This window comes from Caenorhabditis elegans, chromosome IV (assembly GCF_000002985.6).
Source record: "Caenorhabditis elegans chromosome IV".
NCBI classification, from domain to species: Eukaryota; Metazoa; Nematoda; class Chromadorea; order Rhabditida; family Rhabditidae; genus Caenorhabditis; species Caenorhabditis elegans.
Genome location: NC_003282.8, coordinates 7,658,734 through 7,675,167, shown reverse-complemented (window position 1 = coordinate 7,675,167; position 16,434 = coordinate 7,658,734). Strand labels below are relative to the sequence as shown.

General features: G+C 36.3%; 2 protein-coding genes and 4 non-coding genes across 6 annotated transcripts; 4 read left to right on the top strand and 2 right to left on the bottom strand.

The window, feature by feature from the left end:
• The first annotated feature begins 2,195 nt into the window (after positions 1 to 2,195).
• On the top strand, positions 2,196 to 11,011 carry C08G9.2 (uncharacterized protein). Its single transcript, NM_068848.4, has 26 exons — positions 2,196 to 2,471; positions 2,588 to 2,657; positions 3,116 to 3,808; positions 3,869 to 4,060; positions 4,108 to 4,211; positions 4,258 to 4,690; positions 4,738 to 4,917; positions 5,002 to 5,575; positions 5,625 to 5,788; positions 5,834 to 5,947; positions 5,994 to 6,166; positions 6,220 to 6,385; positions 6,430 to 6,841; positions 6,885 to 7,231; positions 7,283 to 7,585; positions 7,638 to 8,076; positions 8,127 to 8,328; positions 8,444 to 8,641; positions 8,690 to 8,852; positions 8,898 to 9,095; positions 9,275 to 9,728; positions 9,778 to 10,010; positions 10,054 to 10,180; positions 10,229 to 10,497; positions 10,546 to 10,607; positions 10,675 to 11,011. The coding sequence occupies exons 1-26, from the start codon at positions 2,289 to 2,291 to the stop codon at positions 10,894 to 10,896; spliced, it is 6,675 nt and encodes a 2,224-aa protein (NP_501249.1). The 5' UTR covers positions 2,196 to 2,288; the 3' UTR covers positions 10,897 to 11,011.
• C08G9.8 lies at positions 2,659 to 2,775 on the bottom strand. The gene has a single exon (NR_056226.1). It is a non-coding gene; the product is annotated as an Unclassified non-coding RNA C08G9.8 (non-coding RNA).
• 21ur-15054 lies at positions 6,921 to 6,941 on the top strand. The gene has a single exon (NR_056225.1).
• Positions 11,002 to 16,405, bottom strand: C08G9.1 (Activin_recp domain-containing protein). Its single transcript, NM_171381.8, has 4 exons — positions 16,048 to 16,405; positions 13,056 to 13,157; positions 11,307 to 11,542; positions 11,002 to 11,257 (listed from the first exon to the last, which is right to left on the bottom strand). Exons 1-4 carry the CDS (start codon positions 16,106 to 16,108, stop codon positions 11,135 to 11,137), a joined length of 522 nt encoding a protein of 173 aa, NP_741444.1. The 5' UTR covers positions 16,109 to 16,405; the 3' UTR covers positions 11,002 to 11,134.
• C08G9.6 lies at positions 11,877 to 12,024 on the top strand. The gene has a single exon (NR_056224.1). It is a non-coding gene; the product is annotated as an Unclassified non-coding RNA C08G9.6 (non-coding RNA).
• C08G9.5 lies at positions 13,193 to 13,284 on the top strand. Its single transcript, NR_056223.1, has one exon. It is a non-coding gene; the product is annotated as an Unclassified non-coding RNA C08G9.5 (non-coding RNA).
• Positions 16,406 to 16,434: the final 29 nt, after the last annotated feature.

The following is a 16,434-nucleotide window of genomic DNA, read 5'->3' as shown; positions in this document are numbered from 1 at the left end:
ATACTTTTTATGAAAAATGGAAAATAAGAAGCACAAAATCAATAAAAGTTTAAAAAAGAAATTGTAAAGCAAAATCGTATTAAAAATATAGTGACTCTCCAAAAAAGAACGGAGGAAACGTGTCACAAAAGGAGAAAAAGAGGAAACGTTTCTGAATTGAAAAGATTTGATGTTAACGTCTTGGACGGTCTCATGGTTCAGAGAGTTTTCAACAACAAATTTCTATTGGAAATTCTTTCATTTCATCTCCATTTTTCTTGTTTACTTTTTTGCAGGTAAACCCGCGCAAATAGTTGAAGTTGACACAATGTCAAAATGAGCGCGAATACCAATTAAGAAAGGTCAGATCGTTGGCATCGGTAGACAGACAACAATGAAAAAAATAGATTCCAGATGCGTTTGATTTGAAGATAGGAGGAAAGGAACAAAAGATGGTGGGCAACGGGAACCAAGTCACACTTATCAAATTAAAGGAATTAATGGGAATTCAAATGTATTAGCTGCAGTAGTCAATAACATCGAGATTTACAAGAAAATTATCTTTGAACAAATACGATACACAACGCTGAAACGGTGTGATACATAGCATGCAGCAATTGCCGTTCGGTAATCGACTTTTCGACGATTTCGGCAATCGCTGAAATTGTCGATTACAGGAAATCAGAATTGCCGAAAATATAAATGTGATATTTTTTGTAGATTTAGGAGCCCAAACATGAATTTTAATGAACAATGTTCTCTCTTTTCAAGCTCAAAATGATTTAATACTTGAAGGGTTGCCCGTTTTCTTTTAGAGAATGACTAACCTAATACAATAATTTTTGAGACATTTTCAAGTTGTCTCAATAGGTATTTAGGATCAATTTTGATTCTAAAAACAATCACCCAAATTTTGCTACTCCATCTTTAAGTGGAAAAATGAAGTAATATCGTTCCTGTTTTTCCATTTTAGTTTCGAAAATGATACAAGTTCAATTTCAAAAGTTGAAATATTCAGTTACTTTTTATAAATCTCATGTCTCTTTCATATCCCGCTAGTAATTCAATTCATATGAGCAGTCGACTACCATTTTGGAAGATAAACAATACAAATACGGGTTGCGAGAGACGAAGAGATCTCCAAGTGACACTTATACCGAAATGAGCGAAAGAGTTAGCGAATACATTTGTTTTGCGTACTATTAGCAGAGCTTTGAAACAGGGCGCAGCCTAAATTTGGGAGAGAAAGAAGATTTGTACGATTACGGAATAGAATATCCTACAGTAGAAAGTTAAAAAACATTACAAAATGAAATGTGCTTCATTAGGACAAAACAATATATTTTATTGTAAAACTAGTGGAAAAGAAAAAAAAAAAAGAAATGAAGAAGTAGTATTGGACTCCAAAAATATGATGTTTGATACTTTTCTGAAATGTGATAGTTTTGGAAATTAATGCGCGGATTTTTCTGAGCATTTTCTGAATCCATCGACTTTTTTAAAACTACATACCACATCTCATCTATTAATTTTAAATTTAATTTTTGCGGAAATTCCCACAGAGTATAGCCGGTCTGTCGGAAAATCAGTGCATGACAAACTAGAAGCTACAAAACTAATAAGGGAAATACGGGTTGTTTCAAACTAAATGCTTATGTTCGAATTGCAATATTTCATTCTGACTACCTTATTAATTTTCCCTTATTTTCCTGTTTTCAGAGCTCATATACATAAAGTTCACTTAAAAACCAGAACTAAAAAATCACGTACCGTTTTTGAAATTGACACACAATGTAATTTCACAGTTGGACGGAGCAGAAATCAAGGTTAGAAACATTTTCACAGTCTGTACTAGTTTTGCATTATATTTTCCTGTAATATTTTGATTTTCAAAAATCCAAAACCAAGATCCCTTTCGTACATCCCGTGATTGATTAAACAACAATGAGATTTCGAAAAGTCAGCATTTCTGCTCGAAAATCGTGTATCAAATCACCTTTGACCCTGTAGCTCATCATATCTAAACATTTTACAATCTTTTGATTCTTCATTCACATAAATCCAGTGGACCTCTTCCGTATTACATCAACTTCCTCGTAATATTTACAAATCTGTCGGAAGACAGTTTCGCACCTCACACCGCAAAAGTGGGCGGCGTGTCCGTGGCGGTGGTGGCCGGGGGTTGCAATGTGTCCACTCAACAGAAGTAACCTGTCTCTTTTCCCTCAATCCACCTGTCATCTTTTACTATCCTAAATTGACCATCACATCTTTTATTCTTATCACTTCCGGATGTCAAATGAGCAATTATGTGGTTACTGTATCTTTTAATTCTGAAACCATTTTTGTCGTCTTCTATAGACCTTTTACCGGCAAGTGTACCAAATGTATGTCCTTTCCGTCCAACCAGTTGTAATTTATTATGCCCTTTTGGATATTTGAAAGATATTCTTCAACAATGTATCTGCACATGTGCAATGGATCCTTGCCAGGTTAGGCTTTTTGAAAGATCTCTGATATTTTTTTGAATTCTTCTAACACTCTATAATATATTTAACGAGAAATAATTGTTCTTAATAATATTTTACTTTCTATATTAATGTTTTAGACGACAATTTGTGGACCATCAGAAAGTTGCATTGCAATTGGCGTGAAAGCACGCTGCATTCCAAAGTTCGGTAAGTGTACATCCAATTATGGTGCGTGACCAGTCTCTTTTGGGAAGAGAAGTGACAATTATCTGGCTACTACACGGCTAAGCTAGTATTCGGACACGTTTTTGTGAATACTCTGTTCCTTTTTTGCCAAAGATTTTTCTCGATTTTCTATAAAAGACAATTGAAAAACGAAAAAAAAACGAACAACGGTTACATCACATAATAACCTTCTATATTAGAATTTCTCAAAAAATAAAAAATCAACTCATGTCCTTAACAAGAAAAACTAAAAAATGCATTTAATTTCTTCAAAATTACAAAAAAGAAATGTACATATGTATTAAAGTTAATTTCAAGATAATTCCAAGAATCAAGATAAATTTTTTGAAAATTCAAAATTGAAAATGAATTTTTGATAACATAATTTTTGTATTTTTTGTTTTCAAGTATGAAAGCTCATTACATATTTTTTGATTCAGGATCAAATCGAGAAGAATGCCCACGATTAACTGGTGGTATATGTGCACTTCGATGTGAAAAAGACTCTGATTGTAGTGGTCGGTTGATCTGTTGCTCGAACGGATGTGGACGAGAATGTGTTGCTCCAATTGCTAAAAGTTTTCAAATCGACAGAGAAGTTCCAATTCAACCAGTTTCTTCATCATCTAATAACATCCCTGGTTCCTTTCAACGTCTCATTAAAGCTGTATCAAATATTGGATCAACTCATTTCAATATAACTCCAATTCCACCAACGATACGAAATCTTGCGAACTCTCTATTTCCAACTCCTTCACCAATTCGTCCACTTCCTACAACAAAAGTCGGTCAATGTCCTTCTCCAACATCAAATAAATCAATATGCATTGATCAAAAACAATGTGCAAATGATTTGGATTGTGGTAGTGTTGATAAATGTTGTCAAAATGCATGTGGATCAACTTGTATGGAACCTCTCAAAGCAACTGGATGTATTCATATGGTTCTAGCAATTTCGAAATTAAAAGATAAAAGACTTCCAAATGAATTTGTTCCATTTTGCGAACGAAACGGACGATTCTCATCAATTCAATGTGATATTCAGTTTTGTTGGTGTGTCGATGTACATTATGGCTCAGAGATAGCTGGTACAAGAATAAGTCGAGAACAACGAAGGATTGATATGTGTAGAGGTATTTGATGTCTTGGAACATATATTTTTGGAGAAAATCAATTACACTATTGATTTTTAGAACCCCGTTTATGTACGAAAAAGTGCCACAATCAATGTACTCATGGACACGTTATGGACATTTTCGGATGTCCTATTGCATCATGTTCTTGTGTGGATATTTGTAGAAATGTTAATTGTGAAAATACTTGGGAGCAGTGTCAGCTGGTTGAGCCCGATTGTGCAAATCCTCCATGTCTCCCTGTTCCGCGATGTTTGATTCAAAAACGTTACTTCAAAGATATATAAAGTTTGTTTCAGGTCTGTTGAACCCATGTAGGCACGGACCACCTTCTCGTCTTGGAAATGGAATTACAGCATTGTGTTCTATTGATAAAGATTGTCCCGAAGGAACTTGTTCAAAGGTACTAGATACTTTGAAAGAAGTGTGCATATTTATAGAACTTTCAGATTGGCTACAATGGACTTGGATTTTGTTGTTCGGGTCCAGCGTCATCTACACGAGACGGAAGATGTCCTTCCCAAGCCGCTGACAAATTAAAGTGTCTCATCTACCCTGATAATTCATGTCACTCGGATCACGAATGCTCTGAAGATGAGAAATGCTGTTTCAATGGCTGCACTTTATCTTGCACACAGCCTGAAGATTATGTTCTGAAAAAACCATTGAAACCAATTGAGCCAGTGATGCATTACCAACCGGGCGATGTTGAGAAGTATAACAAGGGACATTTGAGCTCTTTGGTAGCAGATTGTATTGATATCATTGCATCAAATGTTAGCTGTGCAACTGAATGTCATTCTGATTCTCAATGTGCTGGAATGAAGAGATGTTGTAGACAAGGATGTTCAACTTCGTGTATGTATCCAGTTCGGAGCACCCGTGAGTTTGATATTCGTTGGGTTTGGTATCAACTACATCATTTTCAGCTTGCTTTCATCTTGCATTGACAGCTGAATTGTATTCATTAAGAAATGCAATGAAGTGTGACAGGGCAGGAAATTTTGAACAATACCAATGTGACGATGAAGGATGTTTTTGTGTGGACATAGCAACTGGAGAAGAGCTGCCCGGATCGCGAGCCATTGGAAGAAAACCGAACTGTGAAAGTGAGTCGAGCACTACTTTCCAGATGCGTCTACAATATTAGCATAGATATTTTCTCTGACCTTTTTTAATTATTCCGCTTTCAGGTAGAAACCCATGTGAACCACTGGTTTGTAAAGTAGCATGCCCATTTGGTTTTGAAAGAGGATCAAACTCCTGTCCAACCTGTAAATGCAAAAATCCATGCAAAGAAGTAAAATGTCCACAAGGAAGTGTATGCGTTATGAGCTCAATTCAATGTTATCAGAAGGGAAACTGTGTTCCACAACCTAGATGTGTTCTGAACTTTTGTCCAGCCGGAGAGCCATATATTTCCAGTATTGGAAATGCTGAAAGTTGTACAAAAGATGAAGAATGCCCAACTTCAACTCACTGGTGTCATAAACTTGGATTGGCATCTGGAGGAATGTGTTGCCTATCTCCACCTCTTGTCCGTCATGCAGGTTCTTGTCCAATTGTTCCTATAAGTTTGGACGCAAAAATGTGCAGGGTTTCTTGTAAAGTTGATGATGATTGTAGTGGACATCAAAAGTGTTGCTTTGATGGATGTGGGGCAGGATGCAGAGATATTGCAACTCCTCTAATTGAAATATCCAAAGAAATATTTGAGAAAGCTGGAACTTGTATTTCTGAACAACGTGTTCTTTGTAACAGACTAGAGTGCGTTTCCAATTTATCACAAAGATATATTTTTAATTGAATATTTCAGAAAAAATACCTGTGAATATGATACTGATTGTGCTGGAGTTGCCAAATGTTGTGACGATGGATGTGTGAAAGCGTGTGCTTATCCTCTACAAACAAGCAAATGTCTTGTTCGAAAAACAAATCTACAAAAGATGGGACAAATGGATTTGATCAAATGCAGGCCAGGTTAGTTGCTTTTAAAGCTGGATTAATTATTAAGTCAGTTTTTAGATGGATCGTTTGAGCAAATACAATGTGACACTGAATTTTGTTGGTGCGTGGATGAAGAAGGAAATTATGTAGAAGGGACCAGAACTGGAGAAGATATTACACCAAACTGTCCAGGTAATAGTCACCATGAAAAATGATTTTCAATCGTTAAACATTTCAGAACCATGTGAAAAACTTGAATGTGGTACAATTGGATGCGAGTATGGACATAAAAAAGATAAAAGAGGATGTGCAACGTGTGATTGTGTAGATCCATGTGAAGGTGTCACCTGTGGAATAGATTCTCTGTGTGTTCCAACTACAGTTCCATGTGTTACGAAGCCATGTCCAACGGTGTGTATTATTTAATAACTACCATACTAATGTACTTATCTCCAACTGTTCAGATCCCTCGATGTATCATAAATCCTTGTCCAATTTCTGAAGCAGTCAAAAATGAGACATCACTTCATTTGAAGAAGTGTTACAGAAGTAATGATTGCTTTGATGCAATTATGACTACGCATTGTTCTATGGTTACACAGGAATTTGGATTTTGTTGTACAGCTGAATGTAAGTCTATTTCAAACTTTATTCAAAAAATATCAGTTTTACAGCACCTGAAACACACGTGGGCACGTGTCCAAAAATAACAGACCTAAACACTGCAAAAGTTGAAAAATGTATTCAAGAATGCAAAACCGACTCCGACTGTGGACAAACTTCAAAATGTTGTTGGAATGGATGTGGGCTGACATGTGTAACTTCATCTATATCTCGCATTGTACCTACTCCTTCAATACAACAAACAATGCCCGGAACTCATTTTGGAGAGTGCCTGAATGTTGCTCCACTTGGAGCATTTTGTCTTCAACGACCTACAATTGCAGACTGTAAAAATGATGATGATTGTCCTTCATTGTATAAATGTTGTTCTGATGGTTGTGTCATGAGATGTACTCAACCTCATAGAGCTCCTCTTTGTATTCATCAAAGAATTGCTGCATTGACAATTGCAAAAAGTGAAGGGTAAGAAATTGGGAAAAAAACATTGAAATAAATTCATTTTCAGGGTCGAGTCAAATGAAAAAGATTCGGGAGTTTTCATTCCCGATTGTGATTTGAATGGAAACTTTGACGAAGTGCAATCTCATTTTGGTCTTATGTGGTGTGTAGGTAGATCAGGTCAAGAGATCGCTGGTACCAAATCAACACGAGTTCCAAATTGTGATGATCCTCGACCTTGTCCAACAAGATTTTGCGCCGAACAATGTCCGTACGGATTCAACAGTGATAATGAAGGATGTCCAATTTGTGACTGCAGATCTCCATGCGAATTTTTGAACTGTCCCGCTGGAAATGTCTGCCGAATGATTCCAGTTAAATGTACTACACCGGAATGTCGACCAGTTGCAAAGTGTAAGTTCTAGAAACTGTTAGAAGGAATATTTATATTTCAATATCTATTAGGTATTCCAAATATGTGTGGAACTGGAGAACCGCTTGCTCTTGAAAATCATCTCCTTGCCACGTGTTCACCAATTTCATCTTGCCCTGCTGGATACCATTGCAAAAACAGTGGATACGGTGATATATCATTTTGTTGTTCAACTCCCGAAGTTGCTCAACAATCACTCAGATGTCCTGTTATTCCGATAATGCTTGCTTCTGTTGATGGATCATCTTGTGTTGTAGGATGTAGACATCATTATGATTGTACTCATTCGTCATGTTGTTATAATGGTTGCGGTACTAGTTGCCAATTTGAGACAAGTGAGTGAATCCTAGTTGATTTTGTTTTTTTTTCCAAATATCTTCTTTTCAGGACAACTAGCAATTAAGCCAATCAAAACATTGAAACCATTCAAGCCATCAAAACCTTCGAAAACGACCAGACGGCCCATTCTCAGCTCATTAAAAATCGAGAAGAAAGCTTCAAAAATTGAAAACGTTATTGTGGAGCATCATGCAGTTTTACCAGTTTCTCCAGCTCCTGGAAAACTTGGAACATGCCCAAAGCTCCTCATAAATCCTGGATGTACAGAACAATGTAGTCAAGATTCGGATTGCCATGGATTTTTGAAATGTTGCCAAGCTTCATGTGGAACAATGTGTTCTGCTCCCAGAATTGCGACTGCTTGTATTCATAGACTTATTGCTTTTGAGTCAAACATTGCATCTGAAATTGTGAACTTGATTATTCCTCCAGTTCAATGTACTCCTGAAGGCCTCTTCAGAAAGTATCAATGTGATGCTAGATTAAAGTAAGTAGACCTTCATATATCAACTTTAATTTCAATAATTCGATTTTTAGTCAATGTTGGTGTGTTGATAAGGCAACAGGAGTTGAAGAAATAGGAACTCGTCTGTTCACAATCGGGCTTCAATCACCAGACTGTAATTTACCGAAATCATGTCCCACTCAATGCATTGGAAGTAGATGTCCTTACGGCATCAGAACTGATGGAAGTGGATGTCCAGCAAACGGGGTTTGCGAGTGTATTAACATTTGTAGTGTGAGTTATTTTTATGGAAATTCTTGACATGATACTGATTAAACTTTGCAATAAAAAGACAATAAAAGCTCTTATTTCCAGCAATACTATTTAATTAACTTTACTCCATTTTCAGACTTTCAATTGTCCCCAGAATATGGAATGTGCACTTCGACGTGTAGAATGTACATCAAACCCGTGCCCAGATGTACCATTCTGCGTTGAAGTTCAATGTCCAATTCCACAACGAGATTTGTATCGAAATGTTATTCTGTGTGAAAATGATGGAGGTTGTGGCAAGAACTCAAAATGTGTATTAAACCCGAAAACGGAGGTTTGTATTTTCTACAAGGGCTACTAGTTCTTAATACAATGTTTACAGATGGGAATATGTTGTCATCAGAAGCATACACAGTCATCCGTACTTAATCTGATATCCCCGGCAATTGTGGCAGCAGCTCCGGAAGTTATCGAGGCAACAACGATCGTCGACCGAGGGAACTCACCAGTGGTCGTCGAAGCAGTTCCGATGTCTCTTTCAACAAGTGCGACAAGTTTAGAAATTCCTTTTCCAAATGTTTGAATTTCAGATTGTACAACAATGCGAATAGCCCTTGAATACCTACACCAGAACGGCGCAGTTCTAAAATCCCCACTACCAGTATGCAGTAGAAATGGAAACTACGATCAGACGCAATGCGACAACAAACGATGTTGGTGTGTCGATGAATTGAGTGGAGAAGAGATTCATGGAACACGAAAGAAGAAAACAAAGAATGCGTGCAAGTGTAAGCAAATTATACGAAAATAATCGTGGGAATTTTTTCTTCTGAATATTGAATTTCTTCGATAATCTCTGAAGTTTGTGTGTTTGAGAGAAAATATAAAACGTGTAGATTACCAAAGTTATTATACCAAAGTTATTATGGATGAACGTGAAACAGAATTTTTTTAAAAATATTTTCAGCGCAGTCAATGTGTCTATCAAAATGTTCGACCAGTCTTTGCCCATACGGTCTTGTTCTTGATTCAATCGGTTGTCCAAGATCAGAATGTATTTGTAAATCAGCATGTGAACATGTTGAGTGTCCCAATGCGCAAGTCTGTATACTACGAAAAGCTGATTGTCCAAACAAATGGTGCCTCCCAGTACCAACTTGTGAGAAATCTCCCTGTAACAGTGGATTGCGTCCTCTTATAGAGACACGAACCCGACAACAATACTCGTGTACGCAGAGTACAGTTTGTCCAGTTGGATATTATTGTACTGCATTTGATGATAATATGCATGGTGTTTGTTGTCCTGGAGCAAATTCTATCAAAAGTATCGGAGAACATAATGGGCTTACATGCCCCCATGGAGATCCATTCTCATCACTCGCAGACGGCACACCATTCTCATGTACTGTACTGACTAACGGGTAAATTAAAAAATTTGTTAAGTTTATCGAACTAAATATTTGATTGCAGATGCCCAGCAACTCATTACTGTTCAACAATGCCTGGCCAAAAGAAGGGAATTTGTTGTGTTTCAAAGAGATATGTATGTAATCTTCAAAGAGATGCTGGGCCATGTACCGCAACAGTAACAAGATTCTTCTACTCTTCTCTTACTCATTCCTGTACTCCATTTGATTATGGTGGATGCTCTGGAAACTTAAACAATTTTGCTACTCGTGATGATTGCAATAATTTCTGTGCAGGTATCAAACAAAGTTTTAAAAATTTATTAGAGCGAATTTCTAGGAATTGGTTTGGATCTGTCTTCTCCTTATGATCATGCAAGTGCTCCTGTACCAACCGAATCTTATCAAATTGCTTTCACTCTTTCTGGTGGAAAAATTAAAAGCACAAAAATGCAAGATGCTGAAATGTAAATTTTCCCTTGTTAGAGTTTCAAACTATTTTTCAATATTTTTAGCCAACTTATCAACACACTGGTTGAACGTTTCAAAATTCCACGTGGAAGCATTGAAGATGTAATTCTTCGGGATGACAACACTGTCAAATTCACAATTCGTGATGTTGATGCTCGACGGTTTGCAAGAGAAGTATCTGAAAAAGTGTCAACTGGTGAATGGACAATGACCCTCTCTGGGCAAAAACTGACAGCAGAGCCTCATACGTTGACAGCTTCACATGTTTCAAACGAGCACGGAAGGAAAAATACGGCCCAGGTTATCCTTTATGGTAAGAAACTACGACGTGATGTAACCAGAATAACTGTGATTCTTGCAGCAATATTACTCGCAGCTTCAATCTTCCTTCTGTGTGTTATCTGTCTAATTGGTTTTTCTTGTGTAAGTTTAGAAAACAAGTCAATATTTTTGTTTTTCGAAGTGTATTTTCATGATCATTTGATTTCAGTTCTGCTACTACAGAAATCATCCAAAAGATAGAGCTCACACTCCGACCAACACTACAACAATAACTGAACCTCGAAGTCGTCAAACTGGACTTCGTCGGGTATTTTCACGAGATGAAATATCAGAATGTTCTGATTTTAATCGTCCTCCAATGCACGACGTTTCAATGCTCAACCGTGATAGAGGACATCCTCGTTCACAAAGTTGGCTCTCAATCGGTTAACAATACGTGTTTTATAATTAATTCAATACTTATACTATGATACTTTCACATCCTTGCCATATTGTTTTCAGCTAGCATATAAATATTATTATAATTAACTTTGTTACCAGGTGAAATACATTTATTGGACAATGAAATATCATAATTATCACAGGTTACGAGAAAATTGGTGGACCACACACACGGTCCCTGAAACTCACTGAAATGCTAACAGAAAGTAGGAGAATCCATGAATCAGTCAACACATTTTGCAATGGTAATTCAGGAAAATTAGACACACAGCAAATCCTCCGACTGATAATGGAATGATAACCAGAAGGACAATAAGTGAGGAATTATTCTGGCGATACGTCGTTTCTGGCTGCAAATGTAGAGTTTTATTGTGTGAAGTTAATAGAATTGAAACTGACTTGTGGACGATGTTCAATCGGATACTGTGCATCTTGTTTCACAAACTGTACGGAATCCTTTGGATCAGGTCGAACATCAATCGATGATCTCAGAAATGCGAAGGTGTTGCAAAAATCTTCCGAGCATCTGCATACTTCTTGCCAGTTGTCCTGTCTCTCGTCACAATTCACATGAGCATTCAAAAACGGTAGTTCGTCAATAGTCCCGCAGTGTTGTCGAAGTCGTGGGACATCTCCTGAATATATAAGTTGGTTCAACTTTTTCAAGTACCTGTACTAAGAAAATTGGTTTTATAATCTATCTGCTCACTTCAGATCAATGTTATATTATTTATTCTTTTAAAACACCTAACTCTCAACAAAATTACTCTGGTCCAGGAACTTCTTTTTCGCGCCCAATTGCACCCAAAACACGCCTGAAGGGCGCTCATCCCCAAACGAAAAGCCCTCGAAACATTACATTTAATAGAGATACGTAGACATAATGTCTCTTAAAATCACACGCACTCTTCTCCATTCCACAAATTTGAATTCTCTACTACTTTGTATGTGTGTATGTGTGTGTGAATGACACAATTTGTGCAGAGCCTCACAGGAGAGGAGCTCTGTAGTAGAGATAGGGAAGATTTGAAGAGAAGTTTGTTTTGGTTCTTCTTTTTAGTGGAGAGTCCCGCGGGAATTGGTGTGCCAACTGCACCCACACTCTGCCACATCAATGCGTCATGTTTTTTCAAGAGACAGAGAGCTCCAAAAACGAGCCGACGAATTGAAGAACCCGGTGGCTGTTGCGGTGGGCTCAAAAGAGCAAGATGAATGGTGAAGAAGAGCTCTGATTGAACTCGCTGATAATTCGTTTCGCCTCCTCGTCGTTGATGTTGTTCTCGACTCAAAATGCAGATCATAAATTTTGAATAAGCTTCATGAACCTTCGCTTGCCCGATTTTTTTCGCGCTTCGATTTTTTAATTATTTTTTAAATTGTATTAGTATTAAAACGGTTCTCATGATTCAGATTTCAAATTTTTCAATTTCAATCAAATCTTTACGGAAAATATACAACTCTGTTTTCTCAAAATGTGTAAATAAAAAATGTTAAAGTCAGAATTTATTAGCAGACGTAAGCAACTTTGAGTACTTTCTTGAATTAGAAAATTGCCAAAAAAAAACTCAGAAAATTAAAAATATTCTAAACAAAAATAAAATATACTAAAATCTTTTTTTTTTGAAATCATTCAAATATTTTTGTTTTATGAAGTCATTTGTGAGTTTGCTTTTGACTATGATACCGAAATGAGCACTTTTATAGACTTTCGGCAAAGATAAATAGACTGAACTCAAATCTCTACACAAGTTTTTCGCGGTTTTTAAAATACTTATGAAATGTAGGTTGCGAATGTGGTTATACAAAAGCGATATAATAAGATACTTGTAAAATCGCAAATATTCAGCAAATTGCGACCACCGAGAGTCGGGATTTGCAAAGTACTGTTAAAATGTTAGTGGTCCGGCGGTGAAATTCGCTATTTGCAAAATGCCTCTATAATATTCGTGGTCACAGGCATTTACAAACGGCGAATTACCCTCCAAGCTTTACTTTTAAATATTCTTATCGGGTTTAAGTGAACTTTGTGAATTTCAAAAATGTTCCACATTTTCTTGCTATTTATTTGTTTTTCTTCAGTATACATACATATAACGTTTCCATAAACTTTTCAATGTTGCCTAGATGCCCGCCATCAAAAAAACTCACTGTCGTCACTTCGATGCAACCCGATAAAACAAAAATCTCCTTGACACAACAAGTTATCGTCACAAGAGTCTCGATCGCAGAAGCATTTTACTTGATGTCCTCCTGGAAATTAAATATTAAAATTTCTTTCACCAAAAATATAGAAAAATTTTGATCATATCTATTATTCAGCGTGATATTCCCAATCCCATCACCATTTTTCAAAATCTAACCTTCACAATACACTTTTGACAAAGAGTGGTTTCATTTTGTATAAGAGAGAAAAGAGGCGTTTAAGATATAATGTACCCAGGGGGATCCATTCTTTTTCTTTTTTCTTTATCCCCGCACACTTCTCACAAGCTATCGTCCTTTCGTTGATCAAATTTTGAATGAAGAAGGTCCTTCCCTAACAAGAAAAATGGATTCTAACGATGTGTGAGAGAAAAAATCCTTATTGTTTCAAATAACAAAATCTAGATGATCTCCATGACGAAACATATGTACTCTAGACAAGAAAAGTGGAATAGAGTTAGGGTGATGCCGGAAGAGCAAAAATACTTCCTGTGAGCTATTTTTTGGTACCAAAAAGGTGCATGCATGTTTTATAGAAAATCTGAAAGTTTCCAATTCAATGTGACAAGTTTTAAATCTAGTTTTTTTAAAACTAAAATATGCGTTTTTCAAAAGAAAAACATTTTTCATAACAGTATTTTATTTATTATGATGTCTACAAGTATAGGTGCTTCAGAAGAAAATTAGGTTTGCAAAATTTACCATAGAACCCTGAAATTAACATTCCATACCATAGTGATAAGGTTAAGAACTGTAGGAGCAAAGTATATTGTTTCTAAACAATTATCATTGATTTCTAAACAATTATCACTGTTTTGTTTACCACAAATATTGTTCACAAGGTCCTAAACAAACGCTCATTAAAAAAGAAATAACCCCAAATTCTTAATGGAGTCCACTACTCGTTGTGCTGCTTTTGAGACATTTCGAAAAACCTTTTTCCGCATGCCATTCGACTTGTATAAACAAACAATTGGGTCGCCTGTGGTCTTGACTTCCGGCTGGTCCAATGTCTTAGTCATTATTGGGTCACTTAAAAACTGAATGAGTTTCTCTGTTTCTCTCTTCAACTGGACCCTGTTAATGCATAGTTGAGGAAAGTGCACATCCAGATGAAATGAAAGCACGAAGTCCGCTCATCTTGCTCATAATTTATGAATTACGCGCATAATCAATTTATCTATGGAAGTAGAGGGACCATATTGGTAGGTCCTTTTAGTGGAAAAAAGTTTGGAGAATTAAATTCCATTTTGCAATAGCAAACGACTTTTGACTTTTTAAAAGTGCACCGGAAACGCTCAACTTTTATTCGCTTGGATAATAGTAGACAAAACTATCTCTAGAAAAGTGCACGGGAAGCTTTTAGAAGTATGAAAAAGGAAGGGATCTAAGGTGCGAGAGGATTCCGGACCCCGGATGGATCTGAAGTGCAAAGTGGAATAGTTTTGATGAAGGAAAGAAATTGGGTGGGTGTATGTGTAATTTGACCGACAGCCAAGACGATAGAAAAGTGCACAAAGACACGCAACGCAATTTTCCTGATGTTCTCACGATGGATAAAGAAGCTGAAGGCAAAATACAAATAACCCTTTGCTTTCAATTCTTTCGAAATTTTTGGAAACCAAATTGGAAAAGAAAATGCCAAGAATCAAAACAAAGATTTTATGTTTTACACATAAATTCAGAAATTTGGTGATAAAATAGTAGCGTCTAGCTCTATGAATCTCAAAGTTATAGTATGAAATTTACGATTTTACGATGTGTATCATGTTGTTTTTGGGAACATGTACATAAAAACCGGATGCTCTTAAACTCGGAAAATCTACAACACTACGAAATCATGTATTTAAAATTAAAAATAAGATGTATGGGCATAGAAAAGTGGTTGATTGATTGGATAATATATTTATTTTTGCTTTCCATTGCAAGATGATTCCATTTTGAACTGATACAAATATTTTTTGGCAGACTGATACCGGTAGAACATTTTCAGGTTTTTGAAAATTATTTTAACTTTATAAATAATTTTATTTTCAATTCAAATATTTTTCCATACTTTTACATTAATTTTTGAATGTAAAAGTAGACTGTTTTGTTGATTTGAATTGCTCGAAACCCCCGTTTTTTTGAATAATTATTGTAAGTGTACTTTGAACCCAAAATACTTTCAAGTTCAATTTTTTTTCAAAAAGTTGACTATGATGAATCACTTAACGTGATTTGACAAGTGGTTTTGCGGTTAGTCGTTTGGCTTTCTGCGGCAGCTCATCTCATCTTTTCAAACGAGCACCAGATAAACGCGTGTTTTTTTCCTCCTCAATCCCGGAAACTAATAGAAGTTGATCATGATGATGATGATGATAAACAACATATAAATCAGATGTCTCGAGGAAGAGCCGAGAGTTCGACAAAAAGATGAAAAACAGTTGGTGGCGGCGGCGGCGAGAAATAAAACGAAACGAATCGTCATTAATTTCTCGTTGTGAAAGAAAATAGGCGATTCGGGCTCTCGGACATCTGGAATCTAACGGGCTTTTTTTGTGAATTTTTCAATTGTCGTCATCATCAGAAGCAGTTTTTCTTTTTACAAAATATCTCATGACAACGAGAAATGTAGAATGCAAACGGAAAATATGCTTGGAAAAAGAATATAATTAGCTCAATTGTGGATGTATTCTTACCTAGACATCTCTGTTTTTCTTTTTATTTTTTTTTCTTTGAATATCCTCTGATACTGGATAATAATAAACAATATCTATAGATATTGCGAGGGAAAGCATTAAAAAAAAACAAAAATCGTTGTCAAAGATTAGCATTAACAAACTTTGACTCATCACTAGAGACCACCAATCTTTATTAATCCCCCTCAAAACCTCCCTCTAAACATTTGAATATTTATATGTTGATCTTTTCACTTCTTAAAAAAGTAAAGACATACCTGCAAAAGTAAATGAGATGACGAGAGCCACCCACAACCAACAAGTCCATATTAATCGCATAACTTTTGACGATGTGAAGAATCAGAAGCCAAGTTGGTTTCAGATAAGATGTGAGAGAAGTGTGGTAGAAAAATGAACGAAATCAGGTGCATTGGATGATGCCTCGTTCACATCCACCACATCGAGAGATAGGGAGTGTTATCGTCGAGATTCGTTGTCGTGGGGACTACAATAATTATAGGATGGTCCTCGCAGACACACGAAAAAATAGAAAAAGAGGAGGGTATCAAGGCGTCAGTGACAACATGCAGCCACTACCACCAGCAGTAGAAAAAGCACAATATTTCTTTCTCCGTCTCTGTCTATGTGACGAAGAAGCGAAAAAC